The sequence below is a fragment of the Argiope bruennichi genome, chromosome X2 (genome assembly GCF_947563725.1).
Source record: "Argiope bruennichi chromosome X2, qqArgBrue1.1, whole genome shotgun sequence".
Taxonomy (NCBI): Eukaryota; Metazoa; Arthropoda; class Arachnida; order Araneae; family Araneidae; genus Argiope; species Argiope bruennichi.
In genome coordinates, this window is record NC_079163.1 from 100892851 (window position 1) to 100916804 (window position 23954).

General features: G+C 28.2%; 2 protein-coding genes across 11 annotated transcripts in view; one reads left to right on the forward strand and one right to left on the reverse strand.

The window, feature by feature from the left end:
• The window catches only part of LOC129960605 (uncharacterized), a 238245-nt gene that overhangs the window by 107708 nt on the left and 106583 nt on the right, over positions 1–23954 (reverse strand). The window lies entirely within an intron of this gene.
• On the forward strand, positions 1359–23612 carry LOC129960606 (uncharacterized). Of its 7 annotated transcripts, XM_056074129.1 has the most exons (4): positions 1363–1545; positions 11307–11416; positions 15784–15891; positions 22197–23612. In XM_056074129.1, the coding sequence occupies exons 1-4, from the start codon at positions 1452–1454 to the stop codon at positions 22212–22214; spliced, it is 330 nt and encodes a 109-aa protein (XP_055930104.1). In that variant the 5' UTR covers positions 1363–1451; the 3' UTR covers positions 22215–23612. The 7 variants fall into 7 exon arrangements, 6 of the variants coding, with proteins under 6 accessions (XP_055930101.1, XP_055930102.1, XP_055930099.1 ...); XM_056074126.1 differs by lacking the exon at positions 11307–11416 and having other exon boundaries at positions 1359–1545; XR_008783635.1 differs by lacking the exon at positions 15784–15891 and having other exon boundaries at positions 1366–1545.

A 23954-nucleotide genomic window follows, 5' to 3' on the forward strand; every position in this document is an offset into this window, starting at 1 on the left:
TCCAATAAAAGCGAGAATAAAATATCTTAAGCTACTAGCAAGATTTTGCAAATTCTTGCCCATAGCGTAAGTAACAAATTCTTCCAAACCTTCCAATTTGTAATTTTGGAAGGTTCGGAAGAGAAAACGTCAAAAGTCCTGTTCTTATACATAGAAGCTTAAAAATTTCCATATATATATATATATAAAATAACAGGGGGTTTTTTTTGGAGGGGGGGGGTAGTTCTGAGAGGAAGAGGATATTGAAAGGTCTTAGAAAGATCAAAGTGTAGTATAAAATTTTAATATTTATATACCAATGACCTTCTGTCTTCTCTAAAATTCACACACTCATAGAGTTTTAAGGAATAAAAGAAATTAATACCTCAAAATACAAAACGAGTGATGCAATTTTTGTTAATGTTCGGTAAATTAAAATTGCATTTATGAATAAAACAAAGCTCATAGAACATTTAATTTTCAGTTTGCACAAGACCCGGGACAAAGAGGTTCATCCACATTCTCACCTTCTCTTTCGGTAAACACTTTTTGAAAGAGATTATTTTATTCAGGTTCCATTTTGATGTTCAACAGTTATTTTACAACTGGTAACTTTTTTTACACACCTCGCTCCCTTAAATATTCAGATGAAAAAATTCATTCAGCTGGAGTTTATATGGCAGGCGGATACATGGAAAATGTAAAGGCTTTTAAAATATTGCACATGCCCAGAAGCGCGGAAATTTCCATATCTGAGAATAGACAATATATATACAGTTTTGGCTTGTTATTTAACGCTTTTATTTTATTTATAGGCATTGTATTTTATAATCATTATAATCTTATCTATTACTGTAAAATCTCACTACAGTGAAACTCCATTCTTTCATCACATTAATAGCATTTTCTTTTAACATGCTTAAAATCATATGTTTTAATGTATTTCAATTTTCTCTTTCTTAAGTTGTAAATCTCTTGCAGTGAAGTCTACAATACTTTTTAATTCATAATAATATCGATAATTAATTTTACATTTTCATTGTTCAAATATCACGCGTTTATTCATTCTCTAAGTTAAAAGAAAGCGAGGAAATACCCTATTGCAGACACAAGATGTAAAACCATCGTAGTAGGGTTAGTCATACAAAATATGCATGAGAAAGAGTTAAGATAAAATAACGAAACAAATGCAACAAAGTCAGTTTATTGCAGTTTTTTGGAGTAAGTTATCGAAGTTTATGAGGTGACAAAAATAATGTTTTTTTTTTCTAGTGACGGCAGAAACCCACGCAGTTTAAACATATTAAACTTAAAAAAAGATTAAATAAAATAACAGAATAAATGATAAGCCAAGTGCGTTATCAGAAATTGATAAAACTGAGAAGAATGGAGTTACCTTGATGTATCGTTTGTAGATAGTTTCAAAGCAGGTGGTTCTTGGTTAACTTCATGCGATTATTTTCACATTCAAAATGATTTGTATAGAAAATGGTTACAGGATTACAAAATATTTCCTGTTTAATGCTTTAATTCTTTTTCCTCTATGTTTTGCACAAGACGAAATAGGTAAGATTAGTTTTTTTCATTCAACTTCTATTTATTCTAAAATAATCATTACTATGCTTTGACTAATGCGTCATAAAAGGCTTATAGATTTATTTTAATAAAATGTAGCTTTTACATTAAGAAATTGACAACTTGCTTTTATTTGCATATACACTTTTAAAATTTTTCCATGAAATGATCCAGAACCCAATTCAATTTGCCCAAAAGAATAGATAAAATATAAATACAAAGGCAATATTGCTTCACTTTCAGATTGATTGATTTATTGATTGATTCACAGTTCTATATAAAGAAGTGCGTTTAAGGAAATAAATTCAGAGTAAAGCAAAAACTGAAATAAATTAAGAAAAATGAACAAAAATGCTATTTTGATGCATTTGTTTTTCAATTTCGTAAATGGAAAGATGCGGTCTTTAACAGCGAAATTGGTCATACGCAAGTTGACTTTAAAACTATCTGAACCCAGCATACGTAACCTTCTCTTTCTATTACTATTTTAAATAGACATTCGGGTAATGAATTATTTAATGCCATATGTAACAAGCAACAAAATATAAATTTGTTTTTTTTTTTTTAATTATTTGTAAAAAAAACATGAAAAAAAATGTGCTGGTCAAACTTCTTTATCAACAAATTACTGAAGCTTTTATTTTTCAAGTTCAGCCTATTTTAGAATGCAAATTTACATGTATAAGGCCTGATCAATACTACTTTTTAGTCTACGAAATATTAAAAGAGTTGAATGAATGATTCTGAAAATAATACTTATAAAAATTTCGCGATGTGATACTTTCTGCTGTATAAAAATGTTTTTTTCCTTCACTAAATTAACCGAGACCTTAAATATTTCAATTTGTCATGAAATATCTATTTAAATGGCAAAAATTTTAAAAAAATTTGAAATAATAATAAATGAATAATAATAATGAAATAATAATCCGAAATAATAATGACGTAAAAAAATATCTATTTTAAGAAAGAAATCCAAATGTTTTATTGGTGTATTCGATAGTACACTGAGCGTAATTTATTTTATTTTATTTTATTCTCCTTTTGGGGATTTTATTGCCTAAAATTTTGTAAAGATCTTATATAAACTTTTAAGGCTATTCTTTCATGTTCTGTCTACTACATGCATATTTGTAAATAGTTACAACTACTTGATTAAATATATATTTTTTAGGGATATTAATGTCAATATACTTTCTATATTCAGCTAATCACTTGTTCAGTTTTTATCAGAATTAAAAATTTCAGAAAAAAATGTGACGTTTCTTTTGTAATAATATCCTCCTTTTGTCTTAGCTACTATTTTCATTACCAAATCTGTAAAGAGAACCAGAAATTTATGGGAAAACAAACCACAACAACAGTAATAATAATAATAATAAAAACTTCCCATTAGATGTTATGAAAGAGGATTCTAGTCTTATGCTAATGCTTTTGAGAATCGAATAAAATTCTGCAAGTTTTAAAATAGCGTTAAATTACAAAAGTTTAATCAATAATCAAAATAATAATTAAATCCAAGGTAATGATTGAAAATATTGATAATTCATTGCAACTCATATTAAGAGAAGATGAGAAGATTTCGCTTGAATTTGTAAAGTTTATACAACCCTCCTTTTAAAAAAATATTTAGAGATTTAAGAAAAAACTTTAGCTATTTAAAAATTACAAGTTTCCATTAATTATCCAGTCATAATATGGAAATGAAGATAATATGCCCTGCATTTAGAAAATAAACCATTATCATTTTCTTAAATGGGAAAGATGCAACAAGAATTTCCAGTTTACAGATATAGAAGTTCTTGTTTTGGGTAAATTTTGAAGAAGACATCTTTTTTGAATAGTTATAAATGCCACATTTGGTGTGAATTAATATTGAATTAATCGCTGTAATAATGCGAATTTTAGTAATTCAAACCATATATAACAGATTTCAGCATAATAAATGTTTAAAATTTCTCTTACTCGTACAAAATGACTCAACTCGCTCCACCTGCGATTCCTTATACTGAAAAATACTGGGTAAAAAAATATAAAATTTAAAAAAATTTTAATCCTTTTTCTCTTGATAATTCATACAGTCTACTTTTTTTAGGTATATTCTTATTTTAAAGCATTATTTAATTTAAAGAAAAGGGGAGTTTTATATTATATATATTACATTTTTCGATCTACTTATCAATTTCAAGATATCTTATTTAAATAAAAAAAATGGTTTCAAGTGACTTTGATTCTTATATTACATGTTTTTGAAATTCTTCAAAAATAATTCGCGAAAATTGTAGCATGCATTTTAGAAACCATTACACGATCATTAGTATATTATTTTATTTATATTAAAAATTGGAACTCGCTAATAATCTGTTATTTAGATTCCCAATTAAAAGAATATAATGCTGAAGAGTTTAATTTTTTTTGACCGAGCTTTACACAGACAAAATAATCAAAGTAATAATGCTTTTGGCAATATGTTGAAAATTTAAATAAAATATTAATATTCCATTTCTATGATACTAAATATAGGACATGAAATGACGCATTATCTACAATTTTCAGATATTTGTTAAAATTAAAACTGAGGGAATATTTTTTTTAAATTCAAAAACTTCCGCTTCAAAGGAATATTATGAGTATGGAGCCATGATATCCGCATTCTGCTTCTTTTAAAAACCAAGAAAAATAAAAATCCGATATCTACTGCAGTAATTAATAATTTACTGTGGAAAATTGCAACTCCGTTATGTAGGGCCAGCCTTCTAGGATGCAGCCCTATTGGAAACAATTTTAGTAAATAATTCTCTATTTCCTTTTTTAAGAATTTAAAACTAAGAGAAATCAGTGGAATTGTTCCATCATTGATTTTCTCGTACACTAAAGCATTGTTATGTGCTTCATTGACAGTTTCAACTTCTTCACTTCCTCAGCTTGGAAATAAAATTTGTTTAAAGTTTTGTTGACAAGACCTTTCAAGTTTCATTTATCTCAATTACTAGCATTTTCAATTATAGTTTGAAGATATCTATAATTGATTGAGACAGATCAAAAGATAGTGTTAACCAGTTGATGGATTTTGTCCAAACTACGATGCAGATTTAAAATTTTATTGATAAAACTTTATGCTAAATTTAATTCTTCTGTTTTTTTTCTCTAACATTTCGAAATCTGCAGTTTTTGGTATTAAAATTACAAACCGAATTTCATTCAGTTAGCTTAGTATGTTTGAATTATCGTATTCACAGACATATATATAATTAAAAAATGTTTTTTTTAAACTTAGGAGGTGGTTTAAAACGAAGGTACATCAAAATCGCGAAGTTAATTTGTTGACATTTATAACCGCTCTCCCTTGGTGTACCAGAAAGTAAGGGAAAGTAGAATTTTAAATCTAAACTCAATTCAACATTCTTTGTTAAAGACTTCCAGTCCAGGGATCCTCCCCTTTCTCTAATTTAACTCTTAAATTGGACCGAGTATGAATATAACTCTGGCGCAGGGCCCTTTGAGTCCGAATCCCAGTTGACAGCAATTAACTCAATAGACAAAAGTCTAGGCTTGCCATTAGATAAAAAAGTGAGATTTAGATATTTTTGTTGAAGTTAACTAAAAATATTAAAGAAGCTCGAATATTTTATCATTTTCTAAAGCACTCAGATTTTCTTATTTGCATGCCGTTAGGAATACATTCTCGCATTTTACTATACTGATTGCACATTTTTTTACTGCTATAAGTAACACGCTTTGTATGTGCAACTTCTATTTTAATAGCAGTGCAATTTAAACTTATATCTCCCATAACAAAACATTTAAGGAAGTTAAATAAAACAAATGATAATTTAGGAAATAATATTGAAAGCCTTTTGCTATGTTTATCCTTATCTAAATACCACATAAAAGGAAAAATGATTATTTCTATGGAAATCGAAACGTTTGTTTTTGCCCGGAGATAACAAACCTTTGATGACAAACCAGTTGGTTGTACTTATTTTTTAAAGCAAGAATAATGGCGATCATGAAACAACTAAAATTTCTAACGTGAATAGATTGGAAATAATATACGCAAGGAGTTTTTATATTTGCTTTCCATTTAATGAGAATTTGTATGAAAATGCAAAAAATGCTAGCTAGAAAAGAATCTTTAAGTAATGCGTCATTTAGCTAATATTCATTTTTCAAAAAAATGTCGAGTTCTATTCGAAAATTGATTCGGTGATTTAATCTATAGAAGCATTGTTTCAATATCATTATCATCGAGGTTTTGTCGCAGGACACTGATATTTATTTGATTAATATTTACAATGACTTACGGCGTTTATTAATTTTAAAAAATGTAGTTCTGTTTTTATCTAAGGATTGCTCAATCTTTTCTTAATAAACCGAACCGATTACAATCATCCAACATTAAGTCTTGTTTTTCTATGCAAAATGATAAACGGCTTTGTTTTAAGTGTCAGATAAACTCAAGACGTTCTGCATATTTTTTTTTCCCCAGGCGAAAGACTTTCTTCAAGATGCTCAAAAGTAATGTTATTTTCTTCATTCTCAAAAGTAGTGTTATTTTTTTTCCGCCTAGGGCGTCAGACACCGAAAATGGGCCAAACAAATTAAGCATTCTCTAATAATAATAATAAAAGAAACTGTGTTTAATAAAGTTTAAGCACATTCTTTATTTTATTACATAATATTAACAAGTTATCTATTAACATTAAAATATCTGAAAGAAACTTTTTCCAATTGAAATTGGATTTACTTTTAAGTATAAAATAAGATGCAAACATCGTATAATGCGGCCTTTCTTCGCGTTAGAATTACTTTCCGAGAAAAAAAAGTAACATCAGTTTGTTTCAGTTTAATATTTTTTTTCTGGCAAAGTTGTCACTCATAGAAAAATATAGCAACCAAATTATTAATGATATACAAAACAAATCGTACTTAATCTGCATTAATATAAATTTTATACATTATTATTTAATAAATTGCTTGCTAGTGTTAAAGCAAATAAAATAAGCGCATTTCTTTTAGGCTAAAACTAATAATTAGTTAACGAACAACTTTTCTTGGTATTAGTCATAGTATAAATAGTATCTTTATTTTTTTCACATAATTAACTTTTATAGAATAATATAATGTGCACATCTCTGAAATGTATTCTGAAACAAATATATCATAGCATTTAAAAGATGTAGAATTTTAGTGAAAGTATAAATAATCGACTTATCTAGGATTAAAATAAATCGTCTTTTCTAAGACTTACTATTCGATTGTCTTTTCTGAATTTTTGCCTTCTTATTATCGAATTTTGCCTTCTTTAAAAATCGAATCCATCATTTACATGATGGATTCAATTTTTAAAAACTCAAAGGAAATGTACAATATCGATTTTTCTTTTTCTTTGTGCTCCAAAATATTACGAAAAACTAACTACCTTATCTATCCTTTCAATTTTCTGACAAAATATTATACTACAAATATTGTTTTAAAAGTGTCTTTCTACCTAGGCGCATTTTTTTGCAGTGATAAATGATGTCAAAGTTGGACGAAAATTATTTCATAACTTATTCGGAATAAATGTTTTATATCATTATTGCTCATTATGTTACACATTGTTCGATAATTCAGCGCTATTTGATGTTTGTTGCTAATTATTTTATACTTATTTAAAAAAGATAGAGAATATTCATGAATTTTAGTAAAAAGTTTTAATTAGGAAGTTTTCAAAGTAGATTTTTTTTTTTTTTTTTTTTTTGAGAAACAGAGGTTTGACTCCTATTTTTAGATAGCCCAACCGTTAAAAGAATTCATTCAATTCTTCATATATTCACAGCATGCTTTGTAAAAGTTACGTGTAAAAAATGCAACATAAATTGAGTCTAATCCTATTTAAAATATCGGAAATTTCTGATGATTGAAATTTATTCAACTTTCAGTTGCAGTGTCGTAATCCTTTCACTAGAATCTGTTTTAAATTTACGAAACTTATTATTTCTTTCATTTTGCTGACTTTATCATTATTTAATAACCTTGATTTAGAAACTGTTCAAATGAATGAACGCTTGGGCAACAGTAAATTTTTTTTAAAAGAAACTTTTAGCTTTGTTATTTTATTCAAAAATACGAATTTTTTTTTTGCAAGTAATTTGCATTTTTCTAATATATTGATAAACAATTACTATGACTGTTGTACTCCAATTTCTAATGAGATTTCTATTAAGAAAATTACAATTACTTCAATGAAATGCAAGGGAATATTGAGACAGGAATATGCCAGTTCGATAACATTTTAAAGGATACGCGTTTTTTGTTGCCCCAGGATCTACAGTCAAATCGAAAAATGAATTTCTACGACGCACTAGAATACATATCATAAATTTCTTCAGTTTCAATAGTCAAGATCAGCAGTTTTTTTACAAAATGAAATAAAGATTTAATCAATGCATTTTTTTTAATCAACAGCTGTAATATACTTCCAATTATCAAGACGAACCGGGGGGGGATGAAATCTGAAGAAAGAAGGCTAGCTATTTTCAATAATTTATCTTTATAAGAACTGAATCTTTCTCCAGAAAGATCGCTCGTCATGGATCAATATAAATCATAATGTGAAAGAGCAACGCAAGCGACTCCGGACAGAGGGCATCACCTCCCAGATAAATACTTCTGGAATTTACTTGCCTAGCCTTTCATAAGCGAGGAAGTGAAGTCAAATTGGAAATTAACCTCCTTCTGTCTTTCCATAGATTCTAAATTCTACTGATTAAATATTTAGTTCAAATTTATTTCCAATAGTAGTTTTCAAGTATTTTGATTCAGTAATAGTTTCAATTATTTACTTTGATTGTTTTTATTGTTTTCCTTGCTCTTTTCATGTATATCGAGATTACATCCGTTGAAACCCCGTTTTGCGAGGTTGCATTCGTTGGGCCATGCTCACTGTACATTTCCAGTAGCAAACGGTACTTTTCTCATGTAATGGTTTTTTTTTTTTAACAGTACAAGAATGAAATCAAATTTTCCGCAAAGATTGTTTTTCAGAACATGACTCAGCCTTTTTAATAAAATAGAAACAATTTATATATACACTTTAAAGAACAACCGCATATTAACTATTCAAGAATGTTGCCAATCATTTCAAACACAAATTCTTTTACATTCAATTACATTCTAATATTACTTTAATTCTTGCTGTTAAGAAAGAGGGGAAAGAATAATATTCAAACAAAATTACCGCTAAGTTATTTAATCGTAAATTTAGCTTCAATATTCTAAAAAGAAAGAAAACGAAAACGGAAAAGTATATGAAATCTTATGTATTGTGGCCATGAGGGTATTGAAGTTTCTCCCATATTGGGGATTCCAGTCTTTCGGCGTAATTAATAATTTTCCTTAATAATTAACTTGTAAAAATTAATAGGAAATTTTAACAAAGAAATAACTAATTTTCAATTTATTTTAATTAAAAAATAAAACTTCAAAATAAATGTTTTCTATTACTTTTCTTGCATTCCTTACTCGTATTTATAAAGATTTGCTCAAATTCTACTGAACGTTCGAAGATTATGAAACTTAAAAGGTAGAAACAAATATACATGTAGAGATATTAAATTTTTGTATTTATTTATGTGAATATTCAATACTGCAAAAATTCTAATCACCTTTAATTTATCAATAAATATCCTCCGTTTTTTGTTTATATTCAAATTTAAGGCTAGTAACAAATTTTTTGAAGCAGAAAATATTTTAAATCCCACTTCTGTCTTCTCTGGAAATGAAGGGAGCACCTTTACAGTAATTATTAAGCATTTTGCCCGAATTTTTTCAATTGAAAATTTCAACTCCGTCAGAACCATTCGGTTAATGAATTATCCTCTTGCTTTTTTGAAATGAAAATTTACAGAACAAAAAATATTTAACTGAAACGTATGTATTTGCTATTCAAAGTCTAATTAAAAGAGGGAATAAATATCAAGCGAAATGTTAGGAGTGAATATTTCTGTTTAAGCATTTAATGAATTTTCTATACTAATTTAGATGAAATCCAATATTTGCTGCAAAGCAATCCTTTATATTGACAACTAATAATGCATTGCATTTTTAATGCACCTTCATTTTACACCCGTACTTCATGAAGGTTATTTCTCTTTCATTTCCATTTAGAATTAAATGAGGAGAATCTTGAAAATATTTCTTGGAGGCCTCCAAGAAGACTTCTTTACTCTGGCGACAGCTCAGGAACAAGCAGTGCTGAATTCGCCCTTTATTTTCTAGCCTGTACATTTATTTTAATAATAGGCTTTTGCTGTCAATATTGCCTTCAACACGGATGTCAACCTATGGAATATGATTTTAGAAATCCAATGACTCCGAGAAGGAGAAGACAGAATCGGCGTACTACAAGATTTTCTCGTAGAAGAGCTCCAAATCAGTCAAGTATCTCAAGCAACTCAAATAGCTCCTCTTTCGAAACTGGATCACAATCACGAGCTCAAAGGGGAATTGAAAATCCTACCTATAATCCTTCATTTCAAGTACCAACATCCAGTTATCAACAGCCTTCAGCTCCTGGGTTTTCATGGAGTGAACCAAATATGGCAGATCCAACACCTATACTGGACATGCCGCCTTCTTACGAGACAGCTGTGAACATTGAACAATTTCCAAGTCCAATTAACACTGGATTATCCAAGACTATAGAAAAACAGTCTTTGAAAGATAATACGACTTAAATTGGAGAATGGATCTATATATAATTGGACGCACAAAAACTTCAACTAAATGTAAACTATAAATATATTTAGTTGACTCTTGATTTGTCTGCCCATGGAAAACTATTAACTCACAACTACAAGAATACATTTTTTTTAATTAATCAGCGAAAAAGTGATTTTTAATTAGTAGAGGAATGAATGACTGGTACGAGGAAAGACATTTTATTCGAGTTTTAAAGAGCAGATTTAGGAGATGAAATATTTTAAGTATTTGTGAAACGTGTTCAAAATATTTGGTAATTTATCAAGAAAAAAGTTTTCATTTTTATAATAATATAAACTAAATGAATCTATCTTTGATCTATAAGCACAAAGTGAATTCAATTATGATTAGAACCGGCAAAAAGTTTAATCATGAAGTTTCTACTCTAAAAATTTCAAATTTCAAGGATTTTCTCATTGTTACAAAAAGTATATATTACGATGAATTTTGCAAATTTTCAGTAACCGTAAATATGCTATGACCATACACAGTTAGTTCATGCTTTGTATACTAACAATGTGAACGGAGAATGCCACAAAATATTATTACTAGGAAAAGGAACGAAGAATGAAAAGCGATTTAAATATAGTTTCTAAACATTAAGATGGATTATACATTTCCATTTTCTTTTCTTTGCAGCAAACCAATGAGGTATGCTAATTTTTTTTAAATAAGAAAAATACATATATTTAAAAGCCAATTTTTTATGTTTAATTTTTTGACATGAATCTCTCCATAACCAAACTAAAAACAAATTAGCAATATTAAATTCGATTCGACGAGAGATAAAAGCAAGAAAAACCTTTGGGACTGTAATAATTTAAATTTCAAACTTATCTTTTAGACCGAGAGAAAAGGGTAAAATTTTAAAAATAGATCATTTTGTAGAAACTGTTTATTATAATTGAACAATAGCAGATACTGCCAAATGAAAATACTTCATTGCATAGAAAGTACCAATTTCACCCATTCTTCATGAAGGTTATTTCTCTTTCATTTCCATTTAGAGCTAAGATTGGAGAATCATGATTGGAAACCTCCAAGAAGACATCTATTGTGGAGAAGTAGTTCATCTAGCATGACTGGTCCAGAACTGGCAGTTTACATAATCGCAGTGGTAATTATTACCTTTATATCGATATGCTGTAAATACTGCATTAGAGAGGGATGTGAACCAACAGATAATTACAGAGATGCAGTTGTTCACCCGCCACCAAGAAATCCTACAGTTCCTATTGCACCATCATCTGGCAGAAGACTACTAAATCCTCCAAGATCTAGTGGTTCAATCATTTTGCCACCCGAAGATGGAGTATTTGCAGTTGATTTAACAGGAATAGAAAATCCTAATTATAATCCTTCGATTCATTTGGCAGTGCCTAGTTACCATCCATCTACAGCGCCACAATTTTCAATGAATGAGCCAAACAATGAAAATCCAACACCTATACTGGACTTGCCGCCTTCTTACGAATCAGTTGTTAAAACGCAAAATTCTGAATTCTCAAAAGTTTTTGATAAATCTCCGAAATAGAACTCAATATTGAGAACGGTAAACACCAATTAATTTTACAGATATTCAGATAACTGCAGTGCACATTGTCAAAACTGGCATTCAAAAGAAGTATTACTTGTGAATGAGTGTTTCCTACTAATGATGCGTTGTACTTTCCAAGAAATTCAGCATATAAATAACTGTTAAATGAAAACATTTAGATCTTCATAAAGATTTTCATTCGCAGACTGAAGTGAGAACATCAAGAAAATCACTAAAAAGGATTTTAAAAAATGTAGTCTACTATTTTGAAGAGGACAGCTATAATATACAAATAGCCAGTTTCTGAGTGATTTTTAAGTACAATTAAAGTCAAATCTTTTAAAGAAATTATCGTCTTTTCCAGGAAATTGCTTTTATTTTAATTTCCACTTATTTATCAATGAATTCGCAAGTCTAATATTAGTATTTAAGACAGAATTTATAGAAATTAACAAGAAAATTACTTATCTTACATGATTAGTTTTTAATACCTGAAATGAAACATCTTTGATCATATTAATGCTACGTAGCATACTGAAAGTAAGGGCCTTTTCTTTAAACACGAATTTTAAGTTGACGGCAATTACTATTAACAAAATAAAGTTAATTAAAAAATTTAATAAAAATTAAAATCGGCATATGCAGATTCCCTTCTAATCTTGCCCTAATGGCTAATTTCTAAATCTATAGAAATAGATATACAGTTCCAGTTTATTAAACATTAAATTTTGTAATGAATTATATCTTAGCTCAATAAATGTACAACTGAAATAATTATGAAATCTGTATTATTCTTACAAAAACTCCCGGTTGTATTAGTCATAACTTTTAAAATATTCTTAACAACCCAAGATTTTAAGAAAAGTTATAAAGCTTTTAACTTCATTATTTATGATCAATCAAAGTTCACTTCGAAGAAATGGAATCCGTTAATTTGGTGTTCTTTCTTGATTAAACTATTGAAATTGCTTAAAATAGTCTAAAATAATGATATTAAAAGCTGAATAACTCTCCCAATTTTGGCAGCAGAAGAATTTTTTTTTTGTTTAAAATCGTAGTGTACCAAGAATATTTTATTAAATATAACTGACAGGAATGAGGATTAGATAAAGGTTAAGATTTTGTAAGTTTTCAGCATTACATTTATTGATTGAAGCAACATAAAATAAAATTGTATAAGATATATAAAGACTTCTTCCAAATGGAATTCCATATATATCTCTAATGGTTTACAAATTAATACTCTGTATATTATTTAAAGGAAACCAGAAAAATTCCTCTTAAGGGAAAATATCTCCGTTTTTTAAATGCCTTTATCTTTAATCACTATATAATTCTAGCTTATCCTTTTAAAATGAAAATATCAATTATTCCAGTTTTACACCCCAGAAGCAAATGACTTCTAAAAACTTTATTTGCTCTTAATACTTTTAAAATATTCCACTTATGACTTTAAAAAATTTTAAATTTTGCATTTAGAATTTGCATGAATTGCGTGTTTTGGAATTTAGGTAAATTTAAAAAAATAGAAAGAGGTTGGAAGAATTTTTCATTTGCTTTGTTAAAAACTGATGTGTGATAATAATACTATCTCAATGTATTTATTTCATATTTATGTTATATTGTAGTTATATATAGAGTAAAACTGAAAGTTTTTCCAATTCTAGTGTGTGTTTTTTCCTTGAAAGTTATTACATATTTATGATTTATATGGACTATGTTATGCAATCAAAACCAGTCGTTAAAAAATCAAATTGTTAACATCTGAAGTACGAAAATATTATTGGTATTTAATGCACGAACGGAACCTAGAAAGTTTATCAGAATAGTGTATTTACACTCTGAAATCATCCTCCCTAATCGATCGCTTTAAGTGGTTTTGATATTTATAAAATGCTGAGCAAGATTTAAGTAATTATTACCTTCTTTTGTATTTGCATCATATATTTCAAAGCGTTTTTAGAAGTTAATCATTATTATATACTATTAAAATGGTCATTACTATAAACAATGGCCCTAAAATAATATGTATTTAAGATTTTAAGGATATTCTACCAACTTATATCAAGCAAAACATCTCGATATACTTTGTAAATAAAAACAATGGACGATGGATGTTCAGTCTAGAAATTAACGAGAATGTCATGCTTTTCTATCAGTATTATGCTTAGATTAGATATTTTAATGACTGCCAATTTGAAAAGAATCTTGGTGAATAAAATATCACACTTTTTTTGATAACATTATTAGATTATTTTTTTAAAAGCATTATCTAGAAATTTTTTTATAAAGTTTGAAGTGCAGTTTTTCTTAAGGGCAACCATAAAATCGTTATGGAGGCTGGAAATAAAAATTATTTCTTAAAGATACAGAAGAGATTTTGTGAGAATAATTATGAGCAATCACTGAGTCCCACCTATTCAATGTTATATTTTCCAGTAGAAAATTCCAATTTGTTACATTTTCCATTAGAAAATAAAATAGATGGGCCAGATACAATCTTGTTGCTGCAAATTTTTTAATTGAAATGAATCGGCTTAAATACCCACCCCTGGACCTCTTCGCGCATTAAGACAATATAGCACCATCTTTTTTATTCACCTTATAAGAACCTCATTCACCTTATTGCGAAGGTTACGGGGGAAGGCAGGAGTTTACGGGGGAAGGAAGATCTTAACAATGTCTGCAACGGAGAATGTCCTTTACTTCCCCCCCCACAAAGAGTGGATATTCATACAATATAGCTCGCTTTGTGCTTATCAAATACAATAGGGAAAACCGAATATACATTTAGAACATCTTATTATAGATAATTTGAAAATAAAATTCGACACAGACTACAATTTTGGTATCGCATATTTGAGTTCATTAACTTAAGTAGTTAAGTTTTTGAGTTATCACGTTCATATACGGAAATATATAGACAAACAATTAACTCTTCGACAAATTTGGTACAAAATTTTACATATATTTTCACTTCTAATGATAAAATTTCGTATACGAAGATTTCTTCATACAGCTTTCATTTTTTATTTATATTCTGTTTGCATGCGCATGGACAGACATTTACGGATATCTGTCAGTATCTTATCCATCTACATAGATTTCGCTCACAACTTGATCGAAATCTATAAATTTGATGTGAAATCAACATATCGAATTGGTCTAGTTCAACATTTTTTGAATTATCGTGCTTACAGGACAGACAGACATAATTGCGAAAATGTTTTTTTCGGATTCAGAGAGATCTGAAACGTGGAGATTTGAAAAAATCTCGAGGTCACACTTTTTAATAATAATATTTTGCCCGCTTCATATAGAAGAAAGTAAAAATTTTATAAAATAAAAATAACGCCAGGAGACCTCTTCGTTCACTTAGTATATTTAATTGCCAGTGACAAAGTGTTGAAATCTTTGGTATCTCCGAATTTTCTTGACACGGGGAAAAGTACTTTACTTGATCATGATGTAAAGAAAACACTGGATTCAGCATATATAAGCCTAAAAAACATTTAAATACAAAATTAAACTTCAAGAACGATTTTAACAGTAAAGAAAACTATTTTAAGTAAATCGAGAATTTCAATAATCGCTTACTAACCCATGAAAAAAATGCATGTCGATACTAATGACCTTTTTGCCAAGACTTCAACGCTTAACAAGTATCACCGCCTATCTCAATTTTCCCAAATTTTACAAAAGGAAGGAGAAAAGTGAAAATTGAATTTTTGGCAACCTATACTAAATATATCTAATTTTTTTTAGTATGAATTCAAAAAATTCTGTTTTGTCTTGTGAAATTTAGGAAATTGATATTGGTTACATTTGTTTGTTAAGCGAAGATGACTAATATTTACCTTCATTATTTATTGGAAATCCTTACAAACTATTTTATTATTCCGCTTTAGAAAACTAGAAAGACATAAGTTTCCTTTTCTTCTATTTAGTTCAGAGTTTGGGAGAAGGCGACGGATATTTACAACTTTCCACCTCCAGAAGACAACTGGATGGAACAACTTACGATTTTCAGCGTCATGTCGATTACCAAACGGATGGTCAGTATTATAAGACCGTATTTTTCGTTTTACTTGGAATCGGACTGGCAATTTTTATAGGCTTGATTATCGTCTGCTACCGAGTAGCGAAAGTTTTTGAAGGACTCAGCACTTCGTCTGTTAGTGGAACGACAGTTCATCCTCCTAACTTTCGAGCTAATTATAATCTTCGAACACCAGATGAAATAGGAATTGCAGTCTCGTATGTCAACTCGGCCTATAGTAGTGGACCTGTCGGCAGAAGTGAAGTTGATAGGCCGCCTGATTATAGTACAGTGACCACTAATGATGCGATCAATCGGAATGCTGCTTTTCCTCAAGTTGTAACCACACATATAGAAACTCCACCTCCAAAATATGAAGAAGGGCCTGTGTTTCGATAACCTATATTAGCTAGAAACTCTGAGTGTTAATTGTATCAGAAATGTGCATTGTTCGTCGAAAAAATTTATATGGACTAAGATTTAAGATAAAATGAAACGTAATTAAATTGCTGCTAAATGGCCTAAATGAAGTAGAAGGCATGCTTTAGTTACAATATACAGTAGAACCTCGATTCTCCAGTCTGGCTGGGGTCGAAATCATCTCAAATAAGCCAGCACACGGTTAACAGACACTAAATTTTAAATTATGGCTTCTTTTCTTTTGACAACGTTTGCCAAAACTATTTATTTAAAATTATAAAAAATAAGTCCTAAGCCTTTTTTTTTATTAGTTTATAAAATAAAGCTAATTTCATTTGCTGATATTTATTTAGTTCAAAGTTGTGAAGTTTTAAAACTAATGAATCTTAGTAAGAAAGCTTATTAGTTTTCAGAATTCTTTCATACATTTTTTGAGAAATAGGTAATTTCGAAACATTCTTAGGTAAAACGGAGAGGATACAATTTCTCAGAATTGGAAAAAAAAAAAAAAAAAAAATGTGATGAGATGCTGTGCGGAGAGAGAGAGTTGTCAACTGTCGAAGGAATTCCTACTCGGAATTACGGAAAGGAAAGAAAATACACATAGAACATTAAAGAGGCCGTTAAAAGATCCATCTCTGATAAATTCGATCATGAAATCAGTGATAAAAAGATTCCATATGTTGCAGATTTTTGCTGTTTCTTTTACATTCTCCCAATGATTCTTTCAAATGAATATTTTCTACCTTTCAGCAAAGCGAGATTTTTCACCATAATTTCAGTGCCATTTTTTCACGGAAATGCACGAATAGCTCACACCATTTTTAAGGTTCTTATAAATGGAGCTCTGTTTTTATTTTTTCCTCAAACAATTCCTAAACTCAAAGAAAATCAGTCATCGATAATGACATTCTTACAAGCATTTGCAATCGGCTCTATCGCTAATTTAGAAACAATCTCTTAAAAAATTCGTTGACTTATTACAAGACAAAAAACACAAGTGAAAAAAAAATGAAAATATCAGTTGATAGAAGCCTAGATTAGCGAGGTTCTTCTGTATATTGCTATTTAACTATGAATTATTAGAACTGTAAAAATGTCTTGAGTAAAGTGGAAATAAAAAGTAGTATACAAGTTTGATTTTAATATTGATTACAATAAATGTGTGCAAAATCTGAAGAAATTTAGTACTGTTTGTAGATTTTTTCAGTTTCTTTTAAACATTTCAAATTCGAATAAAGGAAATAAAAGCATTATTGCTTAAAATTAATACAACACAGAACAAAAACTGGAAATTTTTTTTAGCAACTCACGATTCCAGCACTTTTTTTCAAGAGAATATATTTCATATATATTTCTACTTTAATGCATAAGTTCTCAAGCTCAATAATCTTTTTAAAATTTACTAAACGGGTAAGGTTATGCATTTTAAAAACATATTGCAAATGCATAAATGGCGCAGCCTTTTCCTCTCTTTATCTTTTCTTAAAAGGACGTTCTCTAATTGTAATAAATTTGCCGCCATATCCATAAATTCAACTGAAGTCGATAGCTGCAATAAATATTCTTTGCATCTTTATTGCAGCTATTATGGAGCATCATGATATTTATTAGAATCTTTCATTCCGTAAAAATTGTTAACTATAGTATTCCTTTTATTAATTGGCATATCTGCATTATATGAATAATGATCCGATTCACGAACATGATCCTTTATTTACATGTTTCTACTTGCATCAACTAGAATATTGTTTTATCTCAGCAGCCACTCTTAATTATAACAAGTATAACATATTTTCTTAAATATGAATCGTAGCTTTTCACCAATTTTTTAAATGGAAAAAAATTGCTTTGACAGACATTCAAATCGCAAAATATCGTATGTTAAAACTTTTAATCGGTTGAAATCGTCTTGTCAATATCGCTTTATATAGCAAATGGATAATGTCAAAGTCGCCAATGACAAAATACAAGATCGTCCCTAAGATAAAAAAATAATAATAAAGCGGCATTGAATTGCAGTGATCATTATACAATGGCAAAATGGCATCCATTGACAATACGATGGGGGTATCGACCAGCAGATTTCAATCATGAATTTTTTTTTTTATTATAGACCATATGCATTTTGAATGTTGCGTATATACAATATAGGAAAGTTCTGATTAGATCAAATACCTAAATGAATTGTGTAGAGCCTATACTACGTGTTATAGTTGACAGATAGGAAATTTAAGATTTTATGGAGTATTTCATTAACAATAACAAGTTTGATAACCTTTCATTATTACAGGCATTTTTTTTAAGTCATGGCTGAAGACAGTTTTGAATAAGTAAATTGAATATATTAATTTTTTCAGTCTCATCGATTTACACATTTTTATAATTATTCATTTGAGAAAATTTGATACAAATTTTTTTAGTGTCCGAAAAAAGGATGCTTTTTCTATAAATTAAAAATCTAAACCCAATGAGTTTCACATCGAAAGCTTACGCGGAATAATAATAATAATAATAATAATAATAAGATTGCATCATATGATCTAATTAAATTCTTTCTATTAATTATATCAATGCAAAATCCTATTCTCAGATGAATCCAAGACTGAAACTAATGAAATTCTTTGAATTATTACTCTTCACATGATTGGAAACACACTTAACAAATTTTGTATGGTGCGGTTGGTCCTATTAATTTTAGAATAATAATTTGACTAAGCAAGAATCTTTTTAAAAAGTATCAAGAAATTGTTGATTTTAATTTTGTTGTTGTTCTAAAACCAAATTTTTCTTAAAACATTAATGTTCGCAAATAAATATTTACATCTAATTTTTCAAACAAAAATTCACATTAATTGAAAATTTTATGAAACATATTTTTTAAGATTAAATCTGAATAATAACTTTGAATTAGAAATAAGTTAACTGAATGGGTCTAAACTATTTTAAAAGTATTGATTAAAAAAAGGCTATGAAAATTTTTGAACAGTTGAATGTGTTGTAAAAATAAAGTTTTGAAACTTTACTCGAACTTTTTGAAACTGGAATCTTGACATTTATCGAGTTTCAATTTATTTTAGTTTTCACATTCTAATTAAAATTTGAACAACTGATTAGTTTAGATAGAAAGTTTTAGAATTTGGTAATTTATAAGCCAAAATAAAGCTATGTCTTATACAAAATAAGGAAGTTTTTAATTTGATTGGGAGAATAAATATAAAAAAATTCCACAGCTTTAACTTTTCTAATTAAGATAAAATAATTTCAATGGTAAGATACCTTTCTTAGCTGCTTTATAGATTTTCTTTCAGTGCTATTTTTAAAAAAAGTTATAAAAATATAACTTATCTTGCATTTTTCTAAGTTTATCAATAAAATACTTTCTGCGAATTTTTTCTAACACTTTTGGATTGAAATTTTTTGGAGGAATTTAAAAATAAGTCTCAAAAGTTTATATAAAAAAAACTGTCCCGATATGTTAGATTCATTTATTTGGGATTTTTAGATGCATTTAACTATTGATTGATTAAATTGTATTTATGTATTCTTATAAAAATTATTATTTTCAGTTTCACGGCATTCCATTCTCCTACATAATGAGCTTTGCCATTTTGTATCAATTTCACTAAGTATTATTATTATTATTTTGTTATACGAGTCATCGATCTATATTACTTAGCGTTACGGAATTACTCAGTTTTCGGACAGTTTCAAAATTAATCAAATACGAAATTTAGATGCATTATTTTAAATCGGAATAAGCAGTTTTCTTGATTTTCAGAATGAACCTAACATTTTTGCTGCGAGAGGTACTTCCATCAGAGTTAACTTTTATAAATTATTTTTCATTATAAGAAGGTAAAATTACTCCGAGTTAGAAATCTATCACCTAGAGAAAGTCATTTCAAATTATTCCAGCTCTGTTTGGCAGAAGATTTTAGCTATTTTTGTTTTAAACTTTTTATGTACATACACGAATGTATGGGAATTACTTAATGATGGAAGGAAATTTAATCATTGTTGCTGTTTAGCATATTTTACTGAAATGTTTTAGAATTTCTTGCATATTTCTCCATATTTTGTTGAATGAGGGAATACATTCATCTAATGAAATATTTTCACTTCCGTATATGAATAAGAATTATTTATTAAGTTATGCCCGAAAATAGACTTTTCAAAGAAAAAAAATATTTTGAATTTGTTTAAATTTCGAAACCTCAATTTTAGCTGATCAACTACAATGATTTATCAATAACTTGCTAGTTTCAATATTCATTAAAATTTATTAATGTGTATATGCTCCCCCTAAACAACAATAAAAAAATTTCAGATATATCTAGTAAATTATTATTATGATGATTAGCAAGTGAAACTAATCAAAATTCAGGGTTTATCAAAATCAATCAATATTTACGAATTAGACAAATATTATGGATTCAAGAACATTCATGTTATGAAAGAAATATCAAGCAAAAAGTTTATATAAAATTAATATCACTATTTGTCATGTATGAAATACATTAAAAATATAATGGTAAAATGATAACGAAAAAATAAAAAGGGTTATTACTGCAGTCATAAATAAATTGACCGTGTCTAAAACTTTTTCATATTTAAATTTCTAATTATATGAAAGATGCTATTATTTTCAGTAACAGCGAAAAAAAATATCGCTATAAAATTATTTAAATTGAAAATGTGTTTGAACACAGAATTTCCATATTCTAAATAAGATCATTTAGTATTCCGACCATGTAAAAATAAATAAAAATATCATTTCAAAATAGATTTCATTAAATATAGAGTCACTGCCTGAAATATTAAAAGCGCAATAAACCTATACTGAATGTTATAAACGGAAAACATCAGAAAAAAAATTTAATCCCAAAATCGACGTCTAGCTCAAAATATTACGCTATGTTTGTCTTCAATTCAACCGTTATATTTTTAAGCTGTTTAGGTTATGAAGGTTAAGTACAAGGAACAATAAGAGATGTAGGCGTTGCATTTATAACTATGCGAGTTCAAACAACTGACATGGTGAAACAGCCTCGAGGCTTTTTTGAATGAGTCAGAAATTTGGTTATCGTCATACAAGGTGAAAAGTGTTATCGACTTTCCAACACATACGTTTAAGGTAAAAGGAAAATAAGATGCAAAATATACCTATTTAAGTGAAACTCTGATTTTTAACCCCACGCAGAATTCTTGTTTTTAATGTTCTACAAAAATCGAATAAATCTATATGAACGTTAGAAAAAAAAAAAAAATGCAGGAAAAACAATTTGAAATTTTGAACTTAATTTTTGATCAAAATTAATTTATTTAAAAATATTGATTGTTAATTAGAATTTTTAAATCTTTCTTCATTTAGCCGAAATATAATAAGTAAATAATTTAATTACTTAACTGCCTAAATTATTTTAAAAAGGAGCGTTGATGTAAATGAATCACTATGCAATGTAAATATTATGGTAGAAGTATACTGTCGGCGCCCATTTTTTTTTTTTAATTATACAACAATTACTTTTATGGAATTCCCTCTTTTCTCTTTATGAATCTTCATATATTTCATGGAAAGAAAACTTTTTTTTTTTAAATATTACAATGACTAGTTTGAAAATGGTGAAAGAAATGAAAAGTTTACTTCAAATAAAAAATATAAAAAGATATTAGAAATATATACATTTATAGGAATCATTATAGATTTCAATTTCAGAAAAATACTCATTCCTAATTTAGATGGAATAAAAGTTTGTTTCATTGCATAAAATTAGAAAACCGATTATCAGTAATTTCTCTAGTAAAGAATAGTATTTTATTTTATATTCCAAAATTAAATGTTCTTTTTTAAAAATCTATTGCATAGTACATACTTTCCCTTTTTTTCGGTATTTCTAGAAAACAATCAAACCTTAACATCTCTGGGACCGTTCGGCAACTGGAATAGAATGCCTACAATAGAACCAAGTGGAATCAGTGAGCGCTATCCATACTTATACTTCTCCACAATAATATTCGTCATTGTAATTGTTGCAACATCATTTCTCATTGGTCTTCGATCATGTTACAAAGCATCAAATTATTTGACTTATCAATGTTCTGCTAGAGCACCTGTTGTTAGAGAATTTAGACGATCGTTGGTGCCAACGGAAGCTGTTATGATAAACAGAAGAGTGCTACCAGATGATAAACCACCAAGCTACACCTCAGTAATACAAGGTCAAAGTTATGGCGAAACGAATGTTTTGTTAACATCTGAAACACCTCCTCCTAACTATAGCAGTATCATTTGAAACTTGAATGCAAAATAATGAATCTCAGAGTATAAAATAAATATGATCACCCATAATAATTTGGAGCTTACTTAGAAAAGCATTTTCAAGAAAGAATAGTGACTAACAGTGGAATCATACAGCATATGGAAAATTAACAAGTTATTCACTGCAGTATGCACGCAATATAGTGAAATTACTGTTCTTAAAGCACTTGAAAAACTTCTGTACCATGGTTTATTGCATGCAATATAAATCTAGTAATAAGCAAGATAATCTTAGGACTAATATACTTACGACTGTCATCGCAGTTACTTGAAAGCGGTGATATGAGAAAGTAAGAGAAGCCCGTGTTACAATCCCGTATGATCCATGGAACAATTGCAACGATATAGGAATCTCTAAACTGAACTTTAATAATACAGTAGCTTATTTATAGTAACACTGTGTTTTGATCTGATTCCTCTCCAAACTGCAACAGTTTGAAAAGGAAAGAATGCACATAAAAAAAATCTCAGGAGACAAAATAAATTCCATGCCAACGATCTGAGTCATCAGATTATGATAACAGCCAAAGATCTGAATGATATATATTATTCGTGATATTATATCTTAATACACTTTATTTTTGAACCCCTGAAAAGCATGTTATAAAAATTCATAAAGAAATAGAACCTCTTAAAAAATTAGTTCAAGACAGACTAATACCAGTTTTTAAATATTGCTTTTATATAATATGAGTTTTATTTCATTTCATTCTTAAAAAAACATTAACCTAAACATGCAAGATAAGAAATTTAGACAGAAATGTTTGAACATTTATAACTGGACTATATTGTTACTATATTCAATAGCAGAATTGATCTTGATTTTCTAGAATAGTTTAAACGCAATTAGTTTGTTGCAATTTTAGATATATCTCAGAAATGATAAAACATGTATATTTTATCCATGATAAATTTACTCATGATTATGAAATCTTATAACCAGGACCACCAGTTCTATAGATTTTTTGTAGAACTTGAATAAAAGAAATTTTTCCAATGCCTAATTTTTTGTATTAATTTTTTTTAAAAAATATTCCAATTGTTGCATTTTTGTTTCATCATCTAAATTGAAATGATCATGCGTTTGAGAACATTCAAAACAAACTGAAAAGGAAACATTGTACTGTAGACACAATTCCATGATTGTCACATGCAGGATAGTCAATTATTGAAATTATGGATCAATCAGAGTAAGAATGATAGATACATACTACATAAAATATACATAATTCAAAAATCTTGCTGTTAAAAAAATGGACTTTTTGTATTTTACATATAGTGTAGAAGGATAGATGTTAAATTAAAGTTCTGATTACTAAACAAATGAAGTAATTACT